At 40.9% G+C, this 26,557-nt stretch overlaps 1 protein-coding gene across 13 annotated transcripts in view; it reads left to right on the forward strand.

The window, feature by feature from the left end:
• Window positions 1-26,557, forward strand: part of CADPS (calcium dependent secretion activator) — a 367,289-nt gene that overhangs the window by 296,434 nt on the left and 44,298 nt on the right. For 6 of the 13 annotated variants that reach the window (XM_065408649.1, XM_065408650.1, XM_065408646.1 and 3 more), the window contains 4 exons: window positions 11,000-11,155; window positions 15,781-15,928; window positions 24,522-24,596; window positions 25,907-25,990. In XM_065408649.1, coding sequence (XP_065264721.1) covers window positions 11,000-11,155; window positions 15,781-15,928; window positions 24,522-24,596; window positions 25,907-25,990 — 463 coding nt within the window. Of the gene's footprint in view, window positions 1-6,519; window positions 6,667-10,999; window positions 11,156-15,780; window positions 15,929-22,431; window positions 22,447-24,521; window positions 24,597-25,906; window positions 25,991-26,557 lie in introns of all 13 variants that reach the window. The other 7 variants (XM_065408643.1, XM_065408644.1, XM_065408645.1 and 4 more) reach the window with 4 other exon arrangements.

Below are 26,557 nucleotides of genomic sequence, written 5' to 3' on the forward strand. Positions count from 1 at the left end.
GAGGATTAAAAACACTAAAAAATCATTTTTGACTCTAAAATAAGCAGATGTAACTCTGAAAATACACAGGAAATTGATCTTTGAGTGGCAAAATGCCATTTTTACATAATCATTTCTTCAGCTAGAACTGCATTTTAAAGTTAGCATTAGCTTTAATTTTGCAGCATGACTTTAGTAATAGATATGTTATAAAATTGGTGCAATCACTTCATGTAACCATACTACTTAACCATGCATTTGACAAATAATTAGCTCCTTTTATTTTATTTGTTTTAAATCAGAAACTTGAATATGTTTAAAAATAATGAATATTTTTGGTTTTAACTAACCTCAGACTCAAATATAGATTTATATAAATGTATGGTTTTGTAACAACATTTGGGTTTTGAAATGTTTTCTCAATGTTTTGGATATGTGGAACATAATCGCTTTCAAAATTAAAGTAGGGAGTTTCTGATATGTTAATGCTATAATTTTAATGTATCCTTCAAGTTATGAAAACTTGTTTTCTTAGTCTAATGTTTCACTTTGACACTAATCTTTCTCATAGAGTGGACTGGGATGCTTAAAAGTGCTTTGACACGGAGTATGTATTCTGTTCATGGAAAGCTTATGTTCCTTTAGTGAAAACATGCATTTTAATAATTTTTTTCACTAGCAGATATTTCATTCTTAGTTTACCAGAGAGAGAGAGTTGTTAAAGATAACTCATTGGGATTTGACATAAAGCCAGTGAACATATCTGTGCAAAACATAGAGAACAATATGCACTGCGTGAAGGAAAATAGGGAATCGTATTCCGATCTTACTGATGATCGTTTGGGGCATGGTTCAGAACTAGATGTTAAGGAATCTTCTTTCGCTGTCTCATGGGCAGTGTGCTATTCTTTACCAGACTGGATATTTTCCTAGAAGATCTGCTCTAGGAATTATTTTGGGGCAGTTCTCTGGCCTGTGCTATACAGGAGGTCAGACTAGATAATCACAATGGTCCCTTCTGGCCTTGGACTCTATGAATCCACAATAAACTTGCAAGCAGACTCAACATAACAGATGTATTTTACTTACTCTCCACAACTCCACCACATACCTCCTCTTTCAGCTACCCATTCACACTATCAGACAGTTGATTTCTTTGGGCTATTTGTCCTATTTTGCAGCTCTACGGAGGTGACAATTGGTAACCACCACTTCATATTTCCCAGATGAGTGCACGATATTGTTTACACACTGATATTTGCCTGTATTTACATTCACAAGAAAGACTGAAAGAAATAGCATTCTAATACTGCAACAGTGCAAAAGACACTAACTTGACCTTCTCCTGTTACACTATGGCATAGTAATGTAGCAGCAACAATGGAAATGATACTGCTAAAAACATAAAACATCTTTGCCCTTGGAAAATTCTGCACAGCTTTACTCAGCTTTGAAGAAAGGCTTTCAACTTGGCCTGAAGAGGTGAAGCTGAATACATGTCTACTGCTATCCTGCTTTAGATCTTTACATCAAATTGTGAGAGTGAAATCCCATTACCTCGTGACAGCCAGGAAATTATTCCACAGCGTAGTCTTTTTAAAAGGCTTCTCTATGCTCATGCTTGCAATCAAGGCTGAAGTATATGTTCCTATATAACCTGACCAGATGGCAGTAGACAAGCATGTCATCTTTATATTTTCATTGCTGGATACTGTTCACCTTATGCTACGACTAGCTGGGTATAGAACCATATAAACAGTAAGATAGATGCCATTAAATATTGAAAACACTGAAGAAAAAATGTCCACATAATTTTCTCATGCGGGCTGTGTAATCTGACTCTTTTGCACAAGCTCTGAGTAGCTATAGAACTTATGAGCCTGGGTTACCTGCCCTGTAACAGTTTGCACAGCTGGTATGTCTGTGCAAAACTATGCAGAGAAAATGAAACAAAGTGAAACAGCAAACCTTATCACAGAGAGTGTCAGTTAGATCTGTTTCCAGATTGGTTTAGTATATAAAGTCAGGTGAGAGGCAGCTTCATGCCCTTAGCTTTTTTTCCACTAGCTTCTCAGTGAGCTCTGAAATACATAGCAACCACCAGACACCTACATGTGTACTGGCTGCAGAGCACTTAGCAGCTGAGGGCCTCTTGAGCAGACCGTCGGGTAATGACCACTGCTGGCCTTTTGAGTTGGTTTGGTAGAAAATTGTACAAATCTCTTCTGGGACACCCGAACGACCAGAAAAGTAACTTCTGTAACATTGTAGAAGTCACTGGATTTTAGTACAAGACGGTCAGTCTCAGCACTTCTTTTCAATTTGCAAGTTGAATTTGCTTACTGAAAACCCAACCAAATGGCCACGCTTTATTAAGGATTCATTGGTAAGCAGGTTATAAAAGGAAAATAAGATGTTGTAATAAATGGTCCATCAATTATTATAGATTGTTATAGAGTCCAACAGGTTGCTTATAACTTAATCTCTCTGTGCTTCTGTTCCCCATCTGTAAAATGGGGCTAATAACCTTAAAGGATGGGCTAGTGGGTGGAGCACTGGACTCTGTGACTTAGGAGATATGGTTTCTGTTCCTAGCTCTGCCACTGGCCCAGTGGGTGAACTTGGACAAGCACGTCCCTGCTTTGTGCCTCAGTTTCCCTATCTGTAAATTGGGGATAATGGTACTGACCCACTTTGTTAATGCTCTGTGATCTACTGAGGGAAGATGCACTATACAAGAGATAGGTATTGTTATGATACCCATGACTTATAACTATCTACAACGCTTTATACTCCTGTACCTATAACCATCCAAAACACATACTGCTAATGATGTTAACATTTGTTAATCATTTGTTAACCCTTTATAAACGTATCCTTAATATATTAATATAACATGTGACCAATTAAACAGCATGAGTATATCAGCAAGTCAGACAGAACAGGTGAGGTTGTCCTGCTAGAGAGATGTCCTGGGAAAAAGTGGCCTGCCAAGAAAAAGTTCTTGTAGGTGTATATTATTTACGGTTACCAAACCAGACATCAAGCCACAGACAGAGCACAGATTTTGCTACTAACTTCACTGATATGCCCCTAGTACTGAAGCCTTTGTAGAAAGACTACCACTTGGATTGGTTCAGCATTTACAGTAATCAAATAGAATTTCTAGAGGAATCAGAGGAATAGCTGATCAGTAAGTGATTTCAGGGTACCTGTGGGAACTGAACGTTTAAGCACCAACAAGTCTCTAATTTATTTACATGTTCTGTACCTAGGTGGGCTAACTCAATAAAAACTCCACGGTTTTCTGGCCACTCGGTTATATCAATTGCATAGTATGGCATTTATTATGTAGTTTCTTATGCATTTTTACTGGTTTTCTGTGGTCAATACTACAACAGGGAAAGTGAACTTTTTAATTTATTTTCATAGGGTACATTACCATGATGCCATTAGTCACTGATAGTGTGGCTGTGATGAGGTTTTTATAGCTAGACAATGGAGGTATGAATTGTAGAAATGTAGAAAATAGAAAAAATTGGGAGTAAATAGAAGAACAGTGCAAAATGAGCTGTACAATCTGACAGAACTTCCCTTATCACATACATTAGGCCCCAGTTCTGAAACTGAATCCTCGTAGACCAACCAACCCTCTGCTACTAATGAGCTGAGTGTCACCTCCATCAGACTGCTGGATTGGGGCCAAATTTAACATCTTGTATTAAAATAGATATGGGCTGATTTTTAGAAGCAGCTTCCCATTTTGTACCTGTAATTTTATGGCCTGAATAAATGCAGACACAAATATTTATGGATGATATTGATGTCATTTAAGGATCTAGCTACCTGATTGCAGGTGCAAATCAGATCATTAGATGTGTAAATGAGATCAGTTGCACCTGCAAAATTGTGAATGCAAAGGAGAAGGCTTTTTTCAAAATCAGGCCCTGTGTGTTAACATTACACTACATACACTACATTATTTTGCTGTTAAAAGTTGTAACTTATCCTTGCAAGGGCCACAACGCATCAGCAAAATAATGTGTTGTGTAAAAGAAATATGTTTAAATGTGAATACAGTATAGTATTTTCTGTGGAAAATCATTTTAATAATACAATGTTTTAATGAATATGACACTAAGTATCTTCTTGAATTTTTAGTATTAAAAACAAAGGGTTTTTTTGATTTATGTGTTCACCATTTGGCTAATCTCTTTCAGTTGCTCTTCCTTATACATTTATATGTTATCCATCCCTTGCTATTTTTGATTTATTCAATATCAATATTAACTACACGGACATACCATTCCTAAAGATCTAACGATTTCTCAGTCATTATGAAATAGGTGTATCATTTGAAAATCATATTCACTTTAAGAGGCATATACGCACCTGAATGGAAACTGGATGATTTTGTTGCATGAGAAGGCTCCTATATATGTTTCTTCATTCATAAGGAGAACAAGCAGATAGTGTGAAGTCAAATTTACCAGAAACATAAATAAATCAGAAAGCATCTTTTTCACCCCAAAATGACATTAAACTGTATTTTTCCCTGGACGTGGAACTTTGTTCAAAAGTTAAGAATGAAAATCCAAGTCATTCTGCCTCTTGGCTGTGTAACTAATGCCTTGAAATGCAGTTACTGGCTGATTCTTGTAATGATACCGTTTAAATGTGTTATTGCATTAGCAATTTTATATCCAGTATTGCTGATGCAATTATGTGTATCTTTGTTTTCTGATATAATAAGATTGACCATAAGAAATGCAGCTCAAACATGTATTTACACCTATAGCAAATTGCTAATATAATTTAATTGCTCCACTGGAAGAGGAGAACATGAAATTATACAGTTTTGCGGGATGGCCGTTAAAGTTGCCTAGAAGACAATAGCTGTATAGGGCGTGGAAGAGACCTTCCAAAGCAGAGTTCCGGAATGACCATCCTTTGTGTTCATATTGCTGAGCCAGACGATTAAGGCTGGATTAATTTTTAAAACATCTCATAAACTTTAGAGGCTAAGTGCCTCCTGAAACTGCATGAATTCCAGTCACTGGCAAAGCTTCCCCTGACTGCACTACTACAGAATTAAGCATTAAATCTGGTGTCCTGACTCAGGTTTTACTGTCTCCTTCCTCAAACTCCCAGTGGGAATAAAGACACAATAAAAACTGAGCTGGGACTTCTGGATTTGCCTTTGAAATGAGGCTGTAAAGCATGTTCTTGGTTTATGCCATAATATGCTGTGTAAAGGCAGAAAGAGAGAGTTTTCTGAAAATGACTTATGTCTTGTTGATCAGATAGCGCAAGGAATAAACTTCCCAAATTCTACATCTTCCAGATACCAAAACCCCATGTTCATGTAAAATATTGTTATGATGAGATGCTTTTAAAATACGGTTATAGCTATTTTACCAATGTAGGGACATTAAAATGTTTCTGGATGTTTTGGAAACCCTGGGCATGCAGCGTCATTTTACTGTACGTTGTTTCTGGAAAGCATATTACATTAAACCACCTTGTATTTAATAGACAAAATCATTTTTTAAAAGTTCTCTTTCATGTAATAATTGTGCATCTTGAGAATGCTATTAAATTCATAATGCCCAGCTATACATCCTTCAGAAATTAACCATTGAGTACATCCCATGGCCCCATTTCCAAGTGGGAAACATTCACACACAAATCTCATGCTAAGAAATGAGGATCTGTTCATAATTCTCTGCATACCACACTGAAAACATACACCTAGATGTCAGTGCACATTATAAAGTGTTCCTCCTCCCTGATCGTTAGGCCATGATCTAGCAAACAGAGACACACAGGGAGATTCTTGCACCTGTGGTGCCCCACAAGGGTCTGTATGCATGGATACAGTTGCAAGATTGGAATCTTTCTCTTCTGGTTGGTGGAACAGCATTCATGTGCTCCAAATGAAAACAAATCTATAACATTTGGAGAGAGCAGGGCAAATGGGGAGTTTTCATTAAGAAGAAAAGCCTGGCTCCATTGAGTTCAATGGCAAAACTCCCATTGATTTCAGTGGAGCCAGGATTTCACCCTCAGTGTTTACTACTTTGAACCCTGATTCCAAGACAAAACCTTTAAAATTCCTGACAGGTTTTTCAGTGTAGCTGTTTCATATATCCACCCAATCTAAATGTTGATATAAGAATTCAGATTTGCTTGCTCGTGGTATATTTTTTAAATTAAAAGCTACTTTCTGTGCTCTGAAATTGTATCAGGACCTGTAAATTAAGTTATTTTGTGTGGGTGTTTGAGTAGTTTGTTAATTTGCGGCTTCGTGATTTTTCTTCTTTTGTTAATTTTTTGAGGTAACTTGCTTTTTATCGCAGACTAAAAAAATAACCACACTTAAGCCTCCCATATTCATGCTTCTTTCTGAAATGTTTTGCTTTAGTTTTTTGACTGTTGTCTTGCTGTGAACTTTGCAGATTTGTTTGAGTGTCACGTGCTTCTGCTACATCTGCATTGTCACTGTTATGGTATTTTTCTTTCTGTCTGTTTCTTCCACAGGAGTTTAACAAGTAATCTGCCCAATGTGAATCTACCAAATGTGAATCTCCCTAAAGTACCAAATCTACCAGTTAACATCCCACTAGGCATCCCACAAATGCCTAGCTTTTCTGCACCGTCATGGATGGCTGCTATATATGATTCTGAGTGTGTATTGAGTTCACATTAGATCTCATTTAAATTTAAAGTAATCTTGGCATGGATATGTGTTGTTTGTTTCTGTGCATTATATATAACTTTAAAAGAGTGACAGAGATAGATAATTAGATATTTTACTAAATGAGGCAACCCTTATGTATTTCTGGCATGTACATTAGAAGTTTTTATAAATATTGAGACTTTGTCTTACGCCCGCTGGAAGCTTGAGCAAGCGTCTCACTTCACAAAATAATTGTTGACAGTGGGCTGTAGTCCTGTTGGAGTATAAACTACAGTACTTAAAATATGAGCTGACATGTCTCAAAAGATAGGATGAACCAACTGCAGTGCAAGTTGACTAATTTCCATGGACCAGATGTAGATCTAAAAGTGAGTTTTTATTTTTTCTGCAAGTTCCTTATTGCCTGGAATTCTTGTACAATATTTCAAACAAAGGGGGGAGACATCTATAAGGATTCTTATGCATGACATGGGGAGCCCAAATGGTAATTGAATTCTAGAACCTCCAACCTCAATACTTAAAAATCATTCTGAATGTCTTGAATCAAACGTAGGCAATCAAACAGGGCCCAAGTCACTAGTATGTAATAACCAGTGCTCTGCGTTCCTGTGCCTAACACAAGATTGTTAACCTTGTGACTGTCCTATGATGTAGGACACATACTCAATGAAGAGGCATGATAGATGCATGTTTTTCAGTTTAGGTCATGTGACTTCTGTAATTATGGTGGGTCCCCCTTAACAGTCACAGCCATTGAGTGGTGCCAGAGATTGATACCCAAAGGGATAAACAAAGCTGTCACTGCGTGTTGGGGCGTCATTCTCATAACATTTACTAGCATAAAAATTGAGACTTTCTAAGTTCTCACTTCAAATTGCTGAACTTTACTTAGTGTTACATGGCAGAAGGATTATCTCAGCCAGTCAAAGCACAGGGATATTGGACAGTTTCTGAGCTGCCCATGTCCTGTTGTTTTTTGACAGCCATGCAGTATGCACACCCTGGTGCTTTGACTCAGAAATCCACACCCACCTGCTACGTTAATATGTACCTCACTTCTCACGACCTCCCACCTCCCAACCGTTCTCCTGCTCCTCATAAACCACCTTCCTTCTGAGGAAAGTTCAAAGTCGCCAGCACCGCCCCAGATGGCCACTTTGTTTTAATAACTGCTACTTGTATTCTCTCCCTACTCCCTCACTCCTTCTGTGACCATTCCCCATCCTTTCTTCCCTCTTAAAAGCTGAAAGGGGAGAAATGCCAGGCCAGGCCATGCCAGGCCAGCAAAGCACCAAGGTCCCAATTCATGAAAGGAGCCCACTGCAGGAAGGTTAACTTTAAGCACATGCTTACATGCTTCTCTGAATCATGGCCTCAATCACACGTGTCCGTTTAAGCACATGAGTACCATGGAGGTCAGTAAGGCTACACATGTGCTTAACGTTAAGCATGTGCTTTCAGCAAAGCTTTTTGTGTTGCTAAGGGTTAGGATCCCCAGAATAACTTGCCAAGCAGCAGCACCTCAGGGTACATCTGCACAGCAGATGGGAAATGTAATTCCCAGCTCGGGTAGACGTACACACGCTAGCTCTGCTCGAGCTAGTACCTACATATAGCAGTGTGTCCGCAGTGCAGGCCGGTGACTCAGTCTAGCCACCCAAGTACCATCCCCCCCATCCCTCTGGGTATGTGCTTTCCCAAAGAGGGAAAGAGAGGCAGTGTTAAAATTGCTGCTAGGTTCGCTTCCCTGAGCTGGTGCTCTACACAGCCTGGTAAACCAATACTCAGAGCAATCTAAATTAAACCTGAAAACAAACAAAGTCTGACAAATCTACAGTGGAGTCACATCATAGGCGCATTTAACTTACGCGATTTTAACTATACGCGCTCGGCAAAACAAAACAAAAAAGAGAAAAATAACAATTTAAATACTGTACCTGTAGTGCGGGTGATTCCGCCCGCCATTCCACTCAATGAGCGTTTGACTATACGCAATTTTCACCTTACGTGCTGACTTCAGAACCTAACCCCCGCGTAAGATGCAAGTCCCCTGTATATCATGCTTTGATCTTTTTCTTATACCAGAGCTGCTGATAGGTTGACATGCTTATTGATTTGTTTAACAATTTGTATTTAAGAATAAATTGTCACTTTACCCAAAGACGAAAAGTCTCACAGTAACAATAAACATCGACTTTTTATTCGGCAGGAAGGGTGGCAGAGGCAGGCAATGGTCCAGGTACAGGAAACTACACTTAATTTACATCTACACCTGGATTCTACTGAATATGCTCTATACTAATACTAATGAACTGGAGGCAAAGCCAATGACCTTTTATTTTTAAAAAATTGAAATATTAGAGTAATTTGCGTTTCAAAGAAATACAACTCATATTCATGCTAAGTTGGCTGTATTAAAGGCTAGATTAGGCAGTATCTGTAAATAATACTTGAAAGTTTGTATTACTTTTTTCTCTGTGCATGCTCTGTGATCTTGTTTTTGAAAAGATAAGAATCAAGACATGACAGTAAAGTTGACAGTCATCTTTAATAAAACTAAAGCTTAAGTGTGAAAGGCATTTTGCAAATTTCTATGTGATCAAAGCAATTTTGGTGCTATTGCACTAACAATGAACAGTTCATTTTGGACATAACATAGAATATTACTTTCCTCCCAGGAAAACCTAATAATGAGCTGTTCAAAAGAAGAAAAAAATACTGAGAGTAATTTTTTTGAAAATTCTGAAACCAGATGGGTGTCATAATGTTGTTGTAATAAATACCAATTATTGCATTCATGTGTATTTAATTATTTAAAACATAAATTCATGCAGTTCCAAAACTGGGATTAGATTAGAAAAAGTTTAATTATTCCTAAGCATAGGTCTCAAACAGAAGAAACTACAAATGTAGATAGGTTGACTCTCGGGGCTGTGCTATTGAAGTTCCACAACATAGTTTTTTGACTAAAGATACCATTTAAGGAAATGCCTGATTCTCTATCTTTTCAGTGTCCCAGTTCCCTTGTACCCATTCACAGTTCATTATTAAAGACTTGTTTCAGTGTTACCTCTCCCTTAGTGTCAGATACATCTGTTCCTACTTCTGAGCTGATTCGTTCTTTAAATTGTTACCTTTGTTAGCACAAGCCCTCACAGGACCCCTCTAGCATGTTGGGAGTATGGTTTTCACCTGGCAGTAGCCATGTATGCATCGGCTACATTTTCCTCTGTAGCATTAACTCAATGCAGCTGGCATCTGTCACAATAGAAACACCCTTCCTCATCTGTTTCTATAGACGATGTCAGCACAAGTGGTAATGCATGGTGTGTTAAACATCTTATCAATTACTGTGTTAGCATTAGTGGTATGCGAGGAGGGGGTTAAAACTCTTGAAGATCTCTTGGTAATTGTCATGAAAAAGAGAGAGAGAGAAAAAAGGGTTATAGATAAATTTTTCTGCACCAACAAAACACAATCAAGGCCTGTATTTTATTCTGTAAGTGGAGGTTTTAGACACAATTATAGTTGAAAAGAACCAAAGTAGCTATACACAACGAGCCTGAAGCGTCCCATCTGTGCAGAGGAGTGGGTAAGACTATGCACTTTGGAAAGAATTCAGACTTTTGCAACAGACCAAAGACATTGCAAAAAAATAGAAATTAAAAAAAAGAAAAGAAATCTGTTGTCCTGTAGATGCCTTCGCAAGAGGCTGATCTGTGAGATGTGGAGTAGTCAACCTAACCAAAACTCTTTCACATGAGATGTCTAGTGTTCTTAGTTCAATTGACTTACCCTGATTTTTTTCCAGCTGTTCAAGAGATAAGGTGTGTCCTCGCTCACCACTTGTTAGCACTGTCCTTTACCTGGTAAATGTTGGGGGAAAAATTAAAAATATATCATTTGAAGGAAAAAAATGCATGAAACCCTACATTTGAATAACTGCATACATTCATGTACTGTAGTTATTGTCAGTCAAGGGTTTTCTACTACAAATTTGAGCCTTAATTTTGAATAATCACATATGTCAATGTGGTTATTAGCTAAGGCTGATTTTTACCATACACACTTTTTCCAGTTAATGTGCGTAATTCATAATTTTGTCTTATCATCTGGTCTGGAAAGATTTGTGAGTTATAACAGCAAGGTAGACTAGGCAAATGTATGGTAAAACTCAAAAGCCTGATGATGGAGATTACCCAGCATTGTTCTGTGTATTAAGCCACTGTATGCCCTCTACTTGTACAAGAATGGTCTCCACATCAGGTTTCCAATAGCAGGGTCCCGGGGATGACTTCTGTTTTCATTTTACCCTGCCAGCAATGGATCAGGAACCTCTGAAGATCTGTTTTGGAAACTTGATGCCCTGCAGACCTTCATTCGGGATTTACATTGGCCTGAGGAAGAATTTGGAAAGCACCTAGAACAGCGTCTAAAACTTATGGCAAGTGACATGATCGAGTCTTGTGTTAAGAGGTACGTCTGAACGATGGAACTGGAAGAGTCTGTAGTAGCAGATCACAAGAAATTGTTGGGGGTGAGGGGGTTGCCCTATCTTATTGGAAAAGAGGGGGCCGTACTTCAGCCATTATCTTTTTAAGCCCTAATTTATTTCCATCCAAGACAGGCTTGGTGGTAGCACACTTTTTATTTCTGCAAATTATTGACCTCTAAAAGGCAACATCTTTTAAATGTAGGCTCTAGACAATGCCTATTTCCAATAAGGCAACAAACCCCCCCCTTACTTCAGCCTTTCTCTGCTGTTGTTTATTGTGCACCTCCTCTGGGGTCAGGTTTGGGTAACACATTAGGGCGCAGGATTGTTGAATGCTGTAGGAGTAGCCTCGTGTGCTATCTCAGCACCCACATGGGTGACCGAGAAAGGAGACTGTGCCATTCAGAGAACCAGTCAGGCTTTCCAGCTGCCTTTGATTGAAAAAAGTCATCACTGCCAATGCCACCTCATATGATATGCTCCTGCCGAGCCTCTGAAGCACAGCGTACACCTTAAAGGAACTCTTACGGATATGTTAACAGCAGTCATTTTGGTAAGGAAACATCCAGGCTATATTGTCCCGTTACCCACCACTGTTTCTGTTTGGTTGGTTAGTTTCAGAAGGAGGTGATGGGGGTGGGGGGAAAGAAATGAACTTTGCATCCTCTGGCATGAGAAAAGCAAATGGCAAAAGAACAGGTAGAGGCAGATGAAAGCCACAGCAGGTATGTGGGGGGGAGGGATAGCTCAATGGTTTGAGCATTGGCCTGCTAAACCCAGGGTTGTGAGTTCAATCCTTGAGAGGACCATTTAGGGATCTGGGGCAAAAATCTGTCTGGGGATTGGTCCTGCTTTGAGCAGGGAGTTGGACTAGATGACCTCCTGAGGTCCCTTCCAATCTTGATATCTATGTGTAGGTGGCTCTGTGCCACCGTTGTCTGGCTGCACTGCAAGTGCAAGCATGTGTTTTAATGTTCTCTGATTCCTGGCCGTTTGGATCCACAACCTCCCCATCCGCGAAGTGCAGACATTTGGGCTCAGAAATTGGAACTCAGAACAAATGGCGGTTATAGGGTGGCTTTGCTGCTGTGAAATAAAACACAGCTTACAGATAATCGGATTAAAGGCCAAAGCCCACAGCTTTTATTGAAATACAGTAACTCCCACTGCGGGTTATCTGGCAGCCAGTTAGCCCTGCAGTGCCAGGTAATGTTAAAACTTGAGGAGAGCCATCCTGTCATGGGCACCAAAGAGATGCATTTTCCCATGCTACAGCCCCCAAACTATCCCAGCCTCTGGGAGGAACATCATTCCTCTGTGCACAACAAGCCCCTCCCCCACAGCGTATGGAAGTAAGGCCCTCCTCCATGCTCTTGGCTGTTCCTCCATTTTCAGCACATCTCTTCTGAACCCTGTGCAGCCATTTTACAGCTTCTACCTTCTCAAGCTGAGCTCGGCCAGGGCCCTTTCAAGTTGCCTGCGTTAACAGCAAACACCCCAGTCTTTTTAGCATTGTGCAAGGGAATTTATCCTGATCTGCGCCATTGCAGGCTAAGGTGCCAACTTCCCTTTCTGCAACCAAGGTGGAACCTGCCTTTGGGCATCAGTGCTTCATTCTTCTGTACCAACCGGATCTCGCTGCAGGAGGTTCTGGGCGAAGGCGGTAGAGAAAACGTATCGGTGCACTGGCAGGCAAAAACTCTTTCCCAGTCCCCGATACTGTGATCAGATTCATCCTGAGCCTGTGAGCGAGGACCAGTCTGAAAAATCTCAAGCTCATGAAGTCAGTCATCCCCCAGCTTCCCTTATATTAACACCATTAAAAGGTCCCTTTTCCTGACCCCAAGGGAGGGCGAGTAGGAAGCACTGCATGCAGCCAGCGAGGGAGTGAGAATGGCCCCTGCTCTCAGCAACAGCTTCTCTTAGCACTTGCCAGCCTGGGGAGAGGCAATTTGCATCCATATGTACAAGGGCCACCCAGCACCAGCCTCTTGCTGCCAATTCCCTGCACCACTGCCACGTCGCAGGAAGGCCATAGCAGCCAGCAAGGTCAACCTTCCCCACCCTAGCAAAACAAACAAGGGAAAGGGAAAAAGAGAGGGAGACGTGAGATGCCCACAGCCGGTATCAATTTCCCAGCACTGTCCCCAGGTCACAGCAAGGTCCGTTCCCACAGAGGTACAGATCTTCATTCACATGTAAACCTTTGGGTGTTGATAAAGTCTCCTTCCTGATCATCCAAAAGGCATGTTTAACTGTCAACTTAGTGCAGTCTCTTATTCTGTATTGTCCTGCAGATGCAAACTGCACAATAGGTCATAAAGATTCGTTAATTACGTTGTGCCTTCTTTAAAGGTCTTGTGATACCTGTGGCATTAGAAAAGCTCCTCTTTCTTGCTCTGCCGGTATACTGTCTGATATAAATGCTGAGTGTCTTGAGTTGTTCCCTTTGTCTGACTCTGTTCCCTAAGAGCAAACTGAAAATAGATGCATCAGTCTGAACCTCTAGTTAGCATTATGTAAATTGTAAATATTAGACTAAGGAAATAACTAAGAGGAGTTTAGCAGTTCTACACCACAGAAAGATTGTAGGATTATTCCTGAAGAAGGATAGCTGCTGGCTTGCGGCTCAGTCCTTTTAGCAGTAAAGAGGATTCTTCTTGGGTTGGATTTCTCTTGCTTCTCCGTGCTTTTGCTTTGACTTGGCTCACCTACCAGCATGTGTCCATGCAATACAGTGCTCTGTTCTTTATTGGCCATTCAGTGTGCCTCCCGGCTCCATGACCATGACATTTCTTTTCTCTTTCTTTTAAAATAACTAGCCCTTCCAGTGCTATACCTTGGGGAGTAGCTTGGGGTATTCTGTACCTCAGAGTACTTCTGTTATACACTTTAGTTTCCCTTTTAAATACATTTACTGTAATTAGAGAACAGTTCATGATGATGCTTTAGAAGTGGGCCTGATCGTGCTCATCTTTCCAGGCAGACACAAAACCATGGTCCTGCTCATTTAAAGATTCCATCACCTAGCGTCCACATCAGGGTGCTAAGCCCTGTGCTCTGGCTAACGTCTGGTAATGGTAATTACATCAGGCTCAATCCACTGCTGGCGTTAGCCAATGATGCTGTGCTCCCTGCTTACACCAATTGTAAATTTGGCTCATTCTGTCAACCTGTATTTCCCTAGCAGTTCCAGTTTGACGTGGTATTTTTCTTCACTTCTTCCTCTAACCTACAGCTCACTCTTGCCGTGCACTGTTGAACAGCTGCCACGTTTCACAAGTGGCTGCACCTCAGTGTGGGGGAACTGCGCTCCCCTATCAAAACCCTGACTCTGCTATCAAAGCCAAGCTGTACGGCCCATGTGCTCATACAGATCTGATTACAGAATCAGGAGCTTCATTTATAGATATGAGCCTACACTTCCATAGCTCTTTCTGATCCTTAAAGGTCAGAGGTATTAGGTGTAATTGATATTATTTGTTTCTAATTCCAGGCTCCTCTATTAATTTGTTGATACAGGCCCACTGATGATGTGATTCTGTGTTGTATTTCTAATAATGAATATAATACTCCCTTAACTACAAAGTCCCTCTAACATTTTGCATTCAGAGAATTCAGGAATCAGGGGACATTACTCATTATGCTAAAACTATTCCCAATATGAAATACTGGAGCCACTTATGGCCCAGTACGTATTTTAAAATTATTGTCAACCAATCCTGCAGTCTTTAGTCAGACAAAACTCTTATTGAAATAAAAAATTTAACTCCCACTCAAATTTTAACTGAATAAAATTTAGCAAGGACAACAGAATTTGTGGGTGTGTAATTACACACGTGCACTATTTTACAACTGACTTTTTTTAAAGGTATCCTGGTACGTATGTGTTTGTTTTTCAAAGAAACAACATCTAGGAACATTTGTAAAATCAAAGTGAAAAGATAGAATTGCAATAATCCAGCACTGGCGTTACAGTTAAGCAATTAACAGGTTTGTATCATCTGTGTTTAGTATTAGCAGCAAAGAGTCCTGTGGCACTTTGTAGACTAACAGACGTATAGGAGCATGAGCTTTCGTGGGTGAATATTCACTTCTTCAGATGCATGTAGTGGAAATTACACTATACGTCTGTTAGTCTATAAGGTGCCACAGGACTCTTTGCTGCTTTTACAGATCCAGACTAACACGGCTACCCCTTTGATACTTGTGTTTAGTATTGTGTACCAATAGACAGAATTTCCTTTAATTCATCACGTTTACGTTTACTGTTTGATTGCATTTCAACTGTAGGTATAAATTAGCCCAAACAGTCCAAATTATAGGTGTACACTTTTAACACTTCTATTTGTAATCTCATCACACTGCTTACCAAGTATGAGAAAGAGGTGGTTTCTCTGAGACCGTTACACACTTTATCCGTAGCACAGAGTGTTTCTTTTTAAATTGGAAAATCATTTTTAGTAAAACACATTTGAAATAATTGTATTCTACCATTTATGGTAGCATTAAATTTTCTCTTTCACTAAGCATCGTGTTCCACATATTATTAGCTACAGTATCTTAAACACCAACTGAAATGGTCTTTTCCTACTTTCTTTAATAGAACCAGGATTGCATTTGAAGTAAAGCTGCAAAAAACCAGTCGATCAACAGATTTCCGAGTCCCCCAGTCAATATGCACCATGTTTAATGTTATGGTTGACGCCAAAGCTCAATCAACAAAACTTTGCAGTATGGAAATGGGCCAAGAGGTAAAAATGCAAATTATTTTTTATATAATTTAGAGAAAACTTAATGAATTTTCCCATCTCCTATTCTGCTAGTTTCAGAAACATTCTAACAATTCGGGATTTTAGCCTTCCGTATAGAGTATGCCAATGAACATTCAGGGTCTCTCCATCAAATAAATCTAATGGATATGGACATTCAGAATTCCAGTCATTTAGTAGTGATGGTTGGCAAGGATTGTGGTGTGTGTAAGGTACCTTTAAAGCCTGCTGATGCAGGATGAATATGTTTATTGAGTCATTAACACCACCTTGGAGCCAGAGGTATCTTTGCCAAAAAGCTGGATATTTACATGTAGTCACCAAATTTATAAGCTATGACTATTTTGAGTAGACAAACAGGAAGAAAACAAAAGTATTAAACTGTTTGTTTTGTTAAAAAGACAACTTCCTAAAATATATTTGAATTCCACCTGATTTGACTTCCTTGAATATTGGCTGAAATCAGCAAGTTTTATGATCCCAATTGTCCAGGTTCTTAATGACTCAAGGTTTCAAAAACAATCCAGTTTTGATCACTTGCTGATCAATTTTGTTCCTTGTAGAGACATTGTTGCAGCTCGAAAATTCTGTATTTAATATTCAAAGTAGAAAGACACGCTAAATTGGGCTAGATTAAATGCATCGTCATGATCATTGTACTCCAATGGCTTTAAGCCAAGTTATATATTCATATGCCAGGCTCGAATCAATTCAGAACTATTGCTTGGATCTCCTATCTTGTTGCCAATGGGTGTCTCCTAGATAAGATCTTCCACTACAGTTTTACATGTTCGGAATTTATAATAAATCATTGCAAGTTGTTTGTTCTTTTTAATTATTTATCTCACTCTGATCTATAATCCTCTTTAAGGGTCTGACCCAAAGCTCATTCGAGTCAGTGGGAGTTTGACTTTGGGTCAGGCCCATTGTCCTTTATTTTTTTTTGTTTTCAGTTGTAACATTTTGTTTGTGACAGTCTCTTTCGGGGGAAGAGGAGTTTCAAGCTTTTGATTGTTGAGTTTCTTTCCTCAGCCACCTATCCAATTTAGGGCACGTACTAAATGGACTCTCGTCAGCCCAAGGCATAACTATTAGGCTGGTTGGTGGAATCACAACATTTCCGCTCCCCAGTTGTTTCTCCATTCTTGCCCTCCATCTCCTCTTTTATCCCTCAGTTCTTCAACCCCACAACAGCCATGTTGGCTGCTTCCTATCAGCCAGGAGGATGAGCATTGCAATGCTAATACCTTCATCTACTCTTCGATACACTGCAAATCAAGCACTAAACCTTAGTGAATTAAATTAGTGGGAGGAGTGACATTTCTGAGCTCAGGCAGACTCCCACAGTACATGGGATACTACAGGGCTAGCTAGTTATGTTAATAAAAATGGTCAAGTCTGTTACCCAGTAACACGAGGATCTGATAGCATTGGCTAAATCCAGAAGTAGTGCTGGCGGGAGTTGTGTATATTTCCTCATACATCCTTCAATACGTCAGTTTCCTTTGAACTATATGTGTCAGCGCATGATGGAGGCCACCAGACCCATTTTGCATTTGGCCTGAGACAAATCTAAGATCTTCAGAGATCAAAGCCCTGCATTCAACCCACTTAGCCACTCAGCTATTCTCTGTTGCGCCAAGAGCAAGCATAAGTCTCTGGAAATCTTTGTGTGCTTCTTTAAGAAGGTATTTGGTATAGTAGCTTGGAGATAACATAACGATGGTGTGAAACAGCAGTTGCTGTGCTAGGATGTTTTTAACAAATAGCTGCACTAATAGACCTGTAAATCAGATGTAAATTATCAGTGCATACGTTACTGTTTAGGACTGCAGTACTCATACACCCTTCTTGAGCTTTGCTTCTTTTTAATGAATGTTCCTATCCTCATCCTGACCTTCTCTGCTCACACCACTCCATTTTGGGAGCTACCTCCCCTCCTCTTGAAGTTGTGTGAACCTCTGGGTTGAACCATTTATATTTGGAGGATGAAAAGGTTGATAAAGATTAAAATATGAGAAAGAGAGAGTGTGTGTTTGTAATTGTTGTATCCAGAAATGCTACTCCAGCTATTCCATTCCAATTCTAAGCTAAACTTAGAGACTGTCGTCAAATAGACTAAAAGCATGTAACCCCCAAATCAGAAACCAGATATCAATTTGGCCTCCTCACACCCTGTTATAACTCACTGTGGGTGAAGTTCACCCCAATGCACATGGCCATATAAAGTTTATGCATCACTTAAGTCTTTCTTAACTCCTTAAAAATAGGGCTTTAAGTGGTTCAAAGGTTTTGTGCTGAACTCCTGCACAGAGGTGAATTTCTGTCCATGAACAGCTCATGAACTTTAGGTTCAATGTTCACCCAACAACAACTAGCAAACAAGTTCATACAAATTGTGATCTATTGGCAGGTTGTTCATGAACAAAAAAAGGGGTAAAATTGTCAAATCAGTTGTTCAAATGTCATAGCTTTCCCAGCTCTAGTCAAAGTAGACACTGCTTGGAAACATACCATCAATTTTTATCACAGTGAAAGCCACACACTAGGACAGACCAACTCTTTTGAGCTATGTTTTGACCTAACTTTTACCTACAAGCCCTTTCTTTTAAAACTATCTTACAGACGTATGAATTGTTTGATGCATTTTAAAAGTATTACTCTATTGAAAACATACCCATCGTCTCATTTCCATGTCCTTATATCTAAAGGCAGCTGTTAAAACATTTGGTAAACATACTTTACCATCTTAAATATTTATTTTTCCTCTGAATTTTTAATACATCAATGGGTATAAATTTATGTATTAAATGTTTCTCAGTTGGTCTAGTATGTTTTTATTTAATACCCAAGGTCAGATGGTCCTAACAGAAATACAGCATACACACAATCTGTTACATGACAAGGCAAAATATGCATCACGTGAAGTCAAGTGGAGTAATTTTAATATAGGGATTGTGGATTTTATTCATTTATCTAATAGCGAATTGTGATTAACACTCTCAAAAGTTTTTGTTACATTGAATGAAAAAGATCAATTATTTAACCTCAAACCAGATGCATTCTCATAAGAAATATCAGGATCTGTAGAGTATGAAACAGACTTCTGCAAAAGAAGCATTTTCTTAGAAATCCTTTTGTGCCAGATCCAGAACACAACCTTTTCCTAGTTGGATAATTATTACAAGGGGAGGGTCAAATGGATTTCCATCTTCAGTTTCAGGATTGAATCTCAAGTAGGGAAAGCCAGTAACGCAGGAGCTTTGGCAGTAGAGGTATGCCAATATAGTACATGGAAAAAATGAAGCAGGTGACATTTCCCAATCATTTTTGCCAGGTGTCTCAGAAATGCTTTGTATTTCAGAAGCCCCAAGCCTGGACTGGACCGCAGCCACTGCATGCTGCATGACCAGCACTAAGCAGTCCTAAATCCAACCTTGCCTGCCATGGGACGGACACCAGAGGCAGGGATCATCTGTCTTAGAGCTTCTTATACACCCTTCCCTGCAGCCAGCTTAGGGAGCATGGCCAGGAGAAAGATGACACATGGCCAAAGCCTTTTTGTGCCCCCCAGCTGCCATCATGCCCGCTTGGGGGCACTGGCAATCTTACAGCAGGAGACCAGCCAGGAGTATGGCATCCCCAGAAGCAATGGAGGACAAAGGTGGCTTAAAGCATTCCCCTCTCCTGAGCTGAGCTGGGATGTGCAGAGCTGGTAGGGCCCAGGATTGGGGCTGCTGTGGCCAGGGGGTTGATAAACAGTGTGAGTTTGGCCTAAAAACCTAACGGGCCAAATACCAACCTGGTGTTAAGGTTTGGCTCCAGTGGAATTCCACTTACTTATACTAGCTCTGAATTTGGCCTCCTATGTTCAGAATGAGGAGCAGTCTCCACCACTGGACAGCAGCTGGGGGAGGCCATGACCTTCCTGACAGCAGCTGCCATGGATGTTTTGCTGTATAGGGCCCCTCTTTGAAAATCTTTCACCTTCTCGGGCTCCATGTTAGTGCTCTCCATGCAGTTCTTATTTGCTTTGTAAACAAGCTTTTAATTGAAAATATATTTGCCAGTACTTTTCACACTGTATTTTTTTACACACACCTAGCCATTCTTTTAGTTAAAACCCATGATTTATCCCATGACAATGAACAGCAACAAACTTCACCCCCACCTCCAGCAAACAAAACTCCTTCATTAAAATAATATGCTAATGAGGCAAATGAAGCATGTCTTTTGGGCTAATATGCAAGACCTAAAATTGAGTGGATGGAACTTTGATTTAAACTCAGCCCGTCACCATTTACAATGGGCCATGTCTTCAAAAGCCCATGTGCACTTCTGTGCACACCCGGCTTGTCCGTTGGTGAGCTCCAGCACCCACATGACCAGTCCTGCTTTGCATTTTCCCATGTAATCCCACTCTCTGTGCACACACTGGAGTTGAGTTAGGTGTGCACATAATCACTCATAAATTAGTGCACATGCTTTCCAAAATGGGGCCCAAATTACATAGCTCTGTAAGTGACTATAGCATTTGATGCAAGCTTCATTGTTCTGCACTTACTTGGTAGCACGTGAATACTCAAAAGGGCTACGACCTCCAAGTTGCTTCCACTAGGGTGTGCTGAAGACACTACCTGCAAATATGTCTTTCATTCACTGGCATGCTGCTCCCCGGCAGCGCTGCCTGCATCCCACCAGTCATCCGCCACCCTGAGTAAATATCTGCAAACATGGTAGTGTCTACTGCAGATGCGGAGATCCCGCATGGAGAAGTTGCAGCAGAAAGGAGAGCGTATGTTCCCGCAGGAAAGAGATGGAGAAACTTACAAGTCTCCACCCCCCAAAATGAAACGGAGCAGTAATAGTAATTCTGAAGATAACAAACAAGGGAGATGGCACCCCCGCCTCCAGCAAGCCTGGGAAGAACGTCTCAGATTCTGCTTATGGCTCATACTGCCATTGCTTATTGCTGGAAGCACTTCTGCCAGACAGCCACTAGCCCCTGCTCAGACGAGATCTGATGCACACTGCATTCTGTTTCTCAAATGGCTGTCAAACTTGGGAGATGTTTGGGACAGGTCAGTGGGGGCTAGGTCAGACGCCCCCTTGCCAGCCTATAGATGTAGCAGGCAGGTGCAAGCAGACACTACTGCTGACTGTGGTTTTAATTCACCATCCTCTCACCACCTTCCCTTCCCCCAACCTCGAGCACCAGCACCCGGTCAGACTCCCTTTCAGCCACCTCCTATTCTGCCTGCACCATCCCGACTCACACCACTGCCGTGTTCCATCAGACCCTCAGCTGCTCTTCCCAGCTTCATCGTCCTCTCGCTGCTTTCTCCACTCCACATGGCACCTGGCCAATCTCTCTCCCAGATGTGGGTGGAGCCTTCCCCACCCATGCGGGAGTTGTCACATTCCACAGGTGCCTTCTGCTCTGTTTCCGGGACTTCCCAACTGATAGAAGATGCAGTCAGTGGGAGGAGAACATGGAGAAAACTCCACCTCTCCAGATACATGCCGAATTCCATTCCTATTCACCATCTCTTCATACAGGTCCTGGCCCAAGGTGGGGGATGCACCCTCTGGATTCAACCCAGCTCCTCTGAGTGCACCCCTGAGCTCAGCAGTTGCAGCTGCCTTTCCTGATTGGTGTGAGATCTCCAGATTTTAAAGTACTGCCAAATAGGTTCTGATGAGTAAATGAAATGTAGCTACATCCATAAGAATATTTGTCATGTAACTATGGTTACTATAAGGCATTGATACAGATTTTGGACCCACAAAGCAGGACATTGAAACAAAAATTCTTCAGGAGGCAAATGTTTGTTTATACAAAAATAGTTTTTTGCCACTAAATTGCCCCAGTCACTAAATTGCACATATGGAAGTGGGCAAGCCCCACCCTGGTATTTGGGGCTCTCATCTTTACTTGGTCTGTCCACAAGGTTCAGCCAAATGCTCACTCCATTACTTCTTAATCTGGCTTGTGAGGGGTGCTAGATTTTGGAGGTCAGAGGCTGCACCACTTGACACACCTGTCCTAGTCCAGTGCCAAGACTGATCATCTCGACTCCAGTCCACCTACCTTGAAACTCAGCTGTAAACTTGTACTTATTGTTGCTGTCCGGCTTCCAAGTACAATGAAAACAAGTCCTTGTACTTTCTCATCGGAGACGTACAGTATGTGTTCTGTGTGAGATCGTTTCTCCTTCCCTCCCTCCCCCGTCCCGCTTTTACCTCCTATAAATATTACAGTATTAATACCAGTATTACTGGTATTTCAGTTAAACGAGTTTTTATTCACGTTTTATTTCCCATTGCTTATTGTTTCTGTGCAAGCTGCTGCTTTTTTCATGGCCCCATTGAATTAGGTCCCCCCTTTTTTTGAAAATTTTATGTTATTTATTATTTATCTTCATGTGTTCTTTTTCCTGTCTTCTGCACCTTCCTCTTAATTTCTGTCCCCAATCATCTGAAAGTTTGCTAAAGAGTGGGTAAGTGTGTCCTACATTTTTTTTCTTTTTTCCAAGTTCCTGTAATCATATGTTATTGTTTTATTGCAAAAGAAAATATAGAGCAGTTCAAAATGATAGAAACTACCTAGTAAATGTTGAGGGACCAGTGTCCAACACTTTGAATTGCCCTCATAGCCTTTGTTTCCCCAAAGCATGATTAGTGTTTATAGCAGATTTGTCTCTTTCAATGTAATTTGATGTTAACATTTTAAAACAATATTAATGCAAACAAGTGGCAATGCATATAGGGACTAAGATCACGACTTAATTTTTTTTATTTAAAAATCAAATGTTTTATGTTGGAAAATATATATTTTTCAATTCATTGAAAATAAGAATATGTAGGTTTTTGATAATTAAATCCTCTAACTGAAGTTTTTCTACATTAGCCAAAAAATGTTTTGTACCTATTATAGCCAGACCACGTTGAACTGAGGTTATATCAGAGCTCAAAAGCTAAGTGAGGTTTGGTCTGGTTGGTATTGGACAGGAGGTGCCGTGGAAAAACCTAGGTGCTGCAAGGACTGGTGCTCGTCAATCAATAGGTGGCGCTCTTTCCAGTGCACCAATGCTGAACCAGTGGGCCAGAATGGTACTGTGCTGGTGGAGGTGCATGAGACGAAACACAGATCTTGATTATGTTATGATCATAAAGGCATCAATTCAACAAGCATTTAAATAAGTGCTTAACGTTAAGCACTTGCTTCTGTGCCACTGAACCTGAACACATGCTAAAGGGTCTGTGTCCACTGCATCTGGAAATGCTTTGCACTGCTGATTTGCACTAGCAGGGCTTGCACTAGTGCACTAAAAATAGCTGTTTAGACACCCTAAGGCACCCCCTGGCTTCAGAGCCCAAGCTCCAGCCTGCGCTGCAATGTCAAAGCAACATCTACACAGCTATTCTTAGTGTGCTAACTCAAAACCCCGCTAGCACACGTCTCTGGACCCAGGCTGGGAACTCAGTCCCAGAGGCAGTATGGCCATACCCAAAGTGCTTTGCTGAAACGGAGCCTAACAGATTCTATAGCACTTTCTGCAAGTGCAGCGGCGTTCCTCAAACGGTTCTGGATATTCCAGTTACAGCCTCTTTTCTTTAAAATGTCACCCTTACCGTTCCTTCTGCAGAAGGCCATCGCTGCCTTTCCGAAGCTCCAACGGGGCGTGGCTGTGCCCTGGGGAAATTGCCACATTCTATCCCAGTGGTGGCTGCGTTTCAATAGGCAGTTAAATTGTTCCTTTATAAAGTGAATTAGTTAACATTGGTACAACACTGTAGAAAGCCCTAGAAGCAGCAACTATTATATTTGTACACATGGGATATAAGGGCCAAAGTCCCCCCTCGGACACATGCATTTAGTTCCTATCAGTGCTTAATCTGTGCCAGGTCCGAGCCCCGGCACCTTTGGGCCGGGCAGTTCATAGCCCCCCAGCACCTCTGGGCCTGGCAGTTCAGAGCTTGGCACCTCCGGGCCTGGCAGTTCATAGCACCCCAGCACCTCTGGGCCTGGCAGTTCAGAGCCCGGCACCTCCGGGATCAGCAGTTCAGAGCCCCGGCACCTCCGGGATCAGCAGTTCAGAGCCTGGCGCCTCTGGGCCTGGCAGTTCAGAGCCCCAGCACCTCCGGGCCTGGCAGTTCAGAGCCACGGCACCTCCGGGCCTGGCAGTTCAGAGCCCCGGCACCTCTGGGCCAGGCAGTTCAGAGCCCCGGCACCTCTGGGCTTGCTGCATCAGTTATGAATATAAAAAAATTGCTTGAGTCCCGGCACCAAATTAAGCACTGGCTCCTATTGGTGTAAGTGGAGCTGCATGCATATTTCAGAGGTTTGCTCGTGCTTTGAAAGTGCGATCAGATTCTCCTGAATTAAAAATCGTGTATAAATGTAAGTAATTACTATCCACATCAGTGGAGCAGAGGGTAATAAACTGCTTGTTTCTTAGCTGATACTATTACAAATTCTGTTTACCAAGGGAAGAGCCTAACAATCACAGTGCCATCACTTGATCAGTGCTAATATTTACCTCTGCCTTTTCTCTTTTTTTTTTTTTCTTAGCACCAGTACCATTCAAAAATAGATGAACTAATTGAAGAAACCGTCAAAGAAATGATAACACTCTTAGTGGCAAAGGTAACCTTCGGCTTCAGGTGAAATGATTCACTGTTAACATCACTTTTTTTTATATGTGCATTTCCATTAAAATGTGACACATTAAGAAGTTGAATTGGCTTGTTGTTTCTCGCGGGAAAGCTCATGCATCACTCATTCCTTTCATCATGACTCTCTGATGATTGGGAGTTGCCTGGGATACAGTACGCCGTTGAGCAGGATTGACAAATGGGGCCAAAAAAATACAGTTTTAAGGAAGCATCTATGGATTTGTGTCCACCATCTTGTGTTCACAGACACCCACAGTCACACACACAAACTGCACTCGCTAGGGGGCACTATTACATACTGAGAGAAGGATTTCCCTCTGCATAGACCATGAAGACATCTGTCCCATTGACACACCAAACGCACACAAAAAGTTGTGCTCATAAAATTGTATTCTTTTTTGTAGGTGCTAGGTTGAGCCTCATTTAACAAGTTGATCCATGACGTTGTGGTACCAAGAAACATTCCAAAATGTCTATTTAGGTCATGAGCTCTTTGGGACGCTATGTGCATATGGAGCATCTAGCAGAGTTCTGATCTTGGTTGGGGCAGTCTATGGCATTATGGTGCCAAGAAACACATTCCAAAATATCATGTTCACTTGTATGGAAATTGATTTTTAATGCGAGTGGTCTGATATGTCAGATGTTTAAATTTAGATGTGCTCATCTCTCAGCTCTGAAATAACGTGGTGATAAGTACTAGGACAGATACATAGATAGGTAGGGTACATGTCCAAACTGCTTGTTCTCTAGTTTCAAACTGAGAACAATATTGCAACCCAGATGTCTGCCATCACTGTTACTCAGTGTGAAGATCTTTAAACATAGTCTCCCAACATATGCCAGTCTGAGTCTCCTGCAAGACAGACCACATGGCACCTCCTTGATCCCTCTCACTGGGACCATGAGCCATCTGACCTCCCCTCTTAGGAGTGGGTGTTCATTGGCTCCCACTAGAGGGAGCACAAGCTCTCCAACATTACCCAGAAAGGAGACAAGGTAACCAATATCATCCAAAAGATTTATATCATTAGAGGTAAGCTGCGTAGTGCCAAAAAAGTTTTTGACATTCATTCCCTGCATAAATGCTATGCAAGACATAGTCCTGAATTTAGAGCGCAGGTTATCAGTTATAGACAATCTGAGCTTGGTCCTGCTGTCACTTACATCATTGTAAACCTTGCTTTTGTTGGCAGTAATCCTGATTTAACCCATTATAAATCAGATCAGAATCTCTCCCTCTATGTTTAAAAGTGACTGAAATATTTTCCTTTTCAATAGTTTGTCACCATTCTGGAAGGAGTCCTGGCCAAACTGTCCAGATACGATGAAGGGACATTGTTTTCTTCTTTTTTGTCATTTACTGTGAGTAGAGAAAATCTGTTTCTTTTGGTTTTTTGGTTGGTTTCCTATTTTTTACTATAAACTCATTCAGGTCTTCTAATAGATTATTTGGGGAATAACCCTTTTTTTTTAATGCTATTTTAACACTGTAAGAGCTCAAAAAATAAGCAAACAGCTTGCTACGTACACACAAAGCTTAACATAAGTAGCTGATAACACTGGATTAGCTTGCTGTAATAAAGTTAAAAGATATTCAAACACCATATTGGAGTAGAAAGGAAGAGCCTGGAGCACTGGGCCTGGTGCAAGACCTGAGGCCTGAACTAGAGGCTGTGAACCAAAGTCAGGCCATGTATTAAAGCAGATGCTTACAAGTGGACTGTCCGGAACGTGAACTTGGCAAAGTTGCTGCTAGTGTTGCTAAAACATAGGCACTCCTAAGAAGTACTAGGCACTAGATAGTTATGTAAATACATTACAGAAGGCTAGTACAAATACACCCCAATCTAGTACAAGGTAAGATAGTTTGACAGAATAATGATTTGCAATGTTTTGTCCAAAATATCAGGAACAAGGTACAAGGGGAGG

The sequence above is a fragment of the Emys orbicularis genome, chromosome 7 (genome assembly GCF_028017835.1).
Source record: "Emys orbicularis isolate rEmyOrb1 chromosome 7, rEmyOrb1.hap1, whole genome shotgun sequence".
Taxonomy (NCBI): Eukaryota; Metazoa; Chordata; order Testudines; family Emydidae; genus Emys; species Emys orbicularis.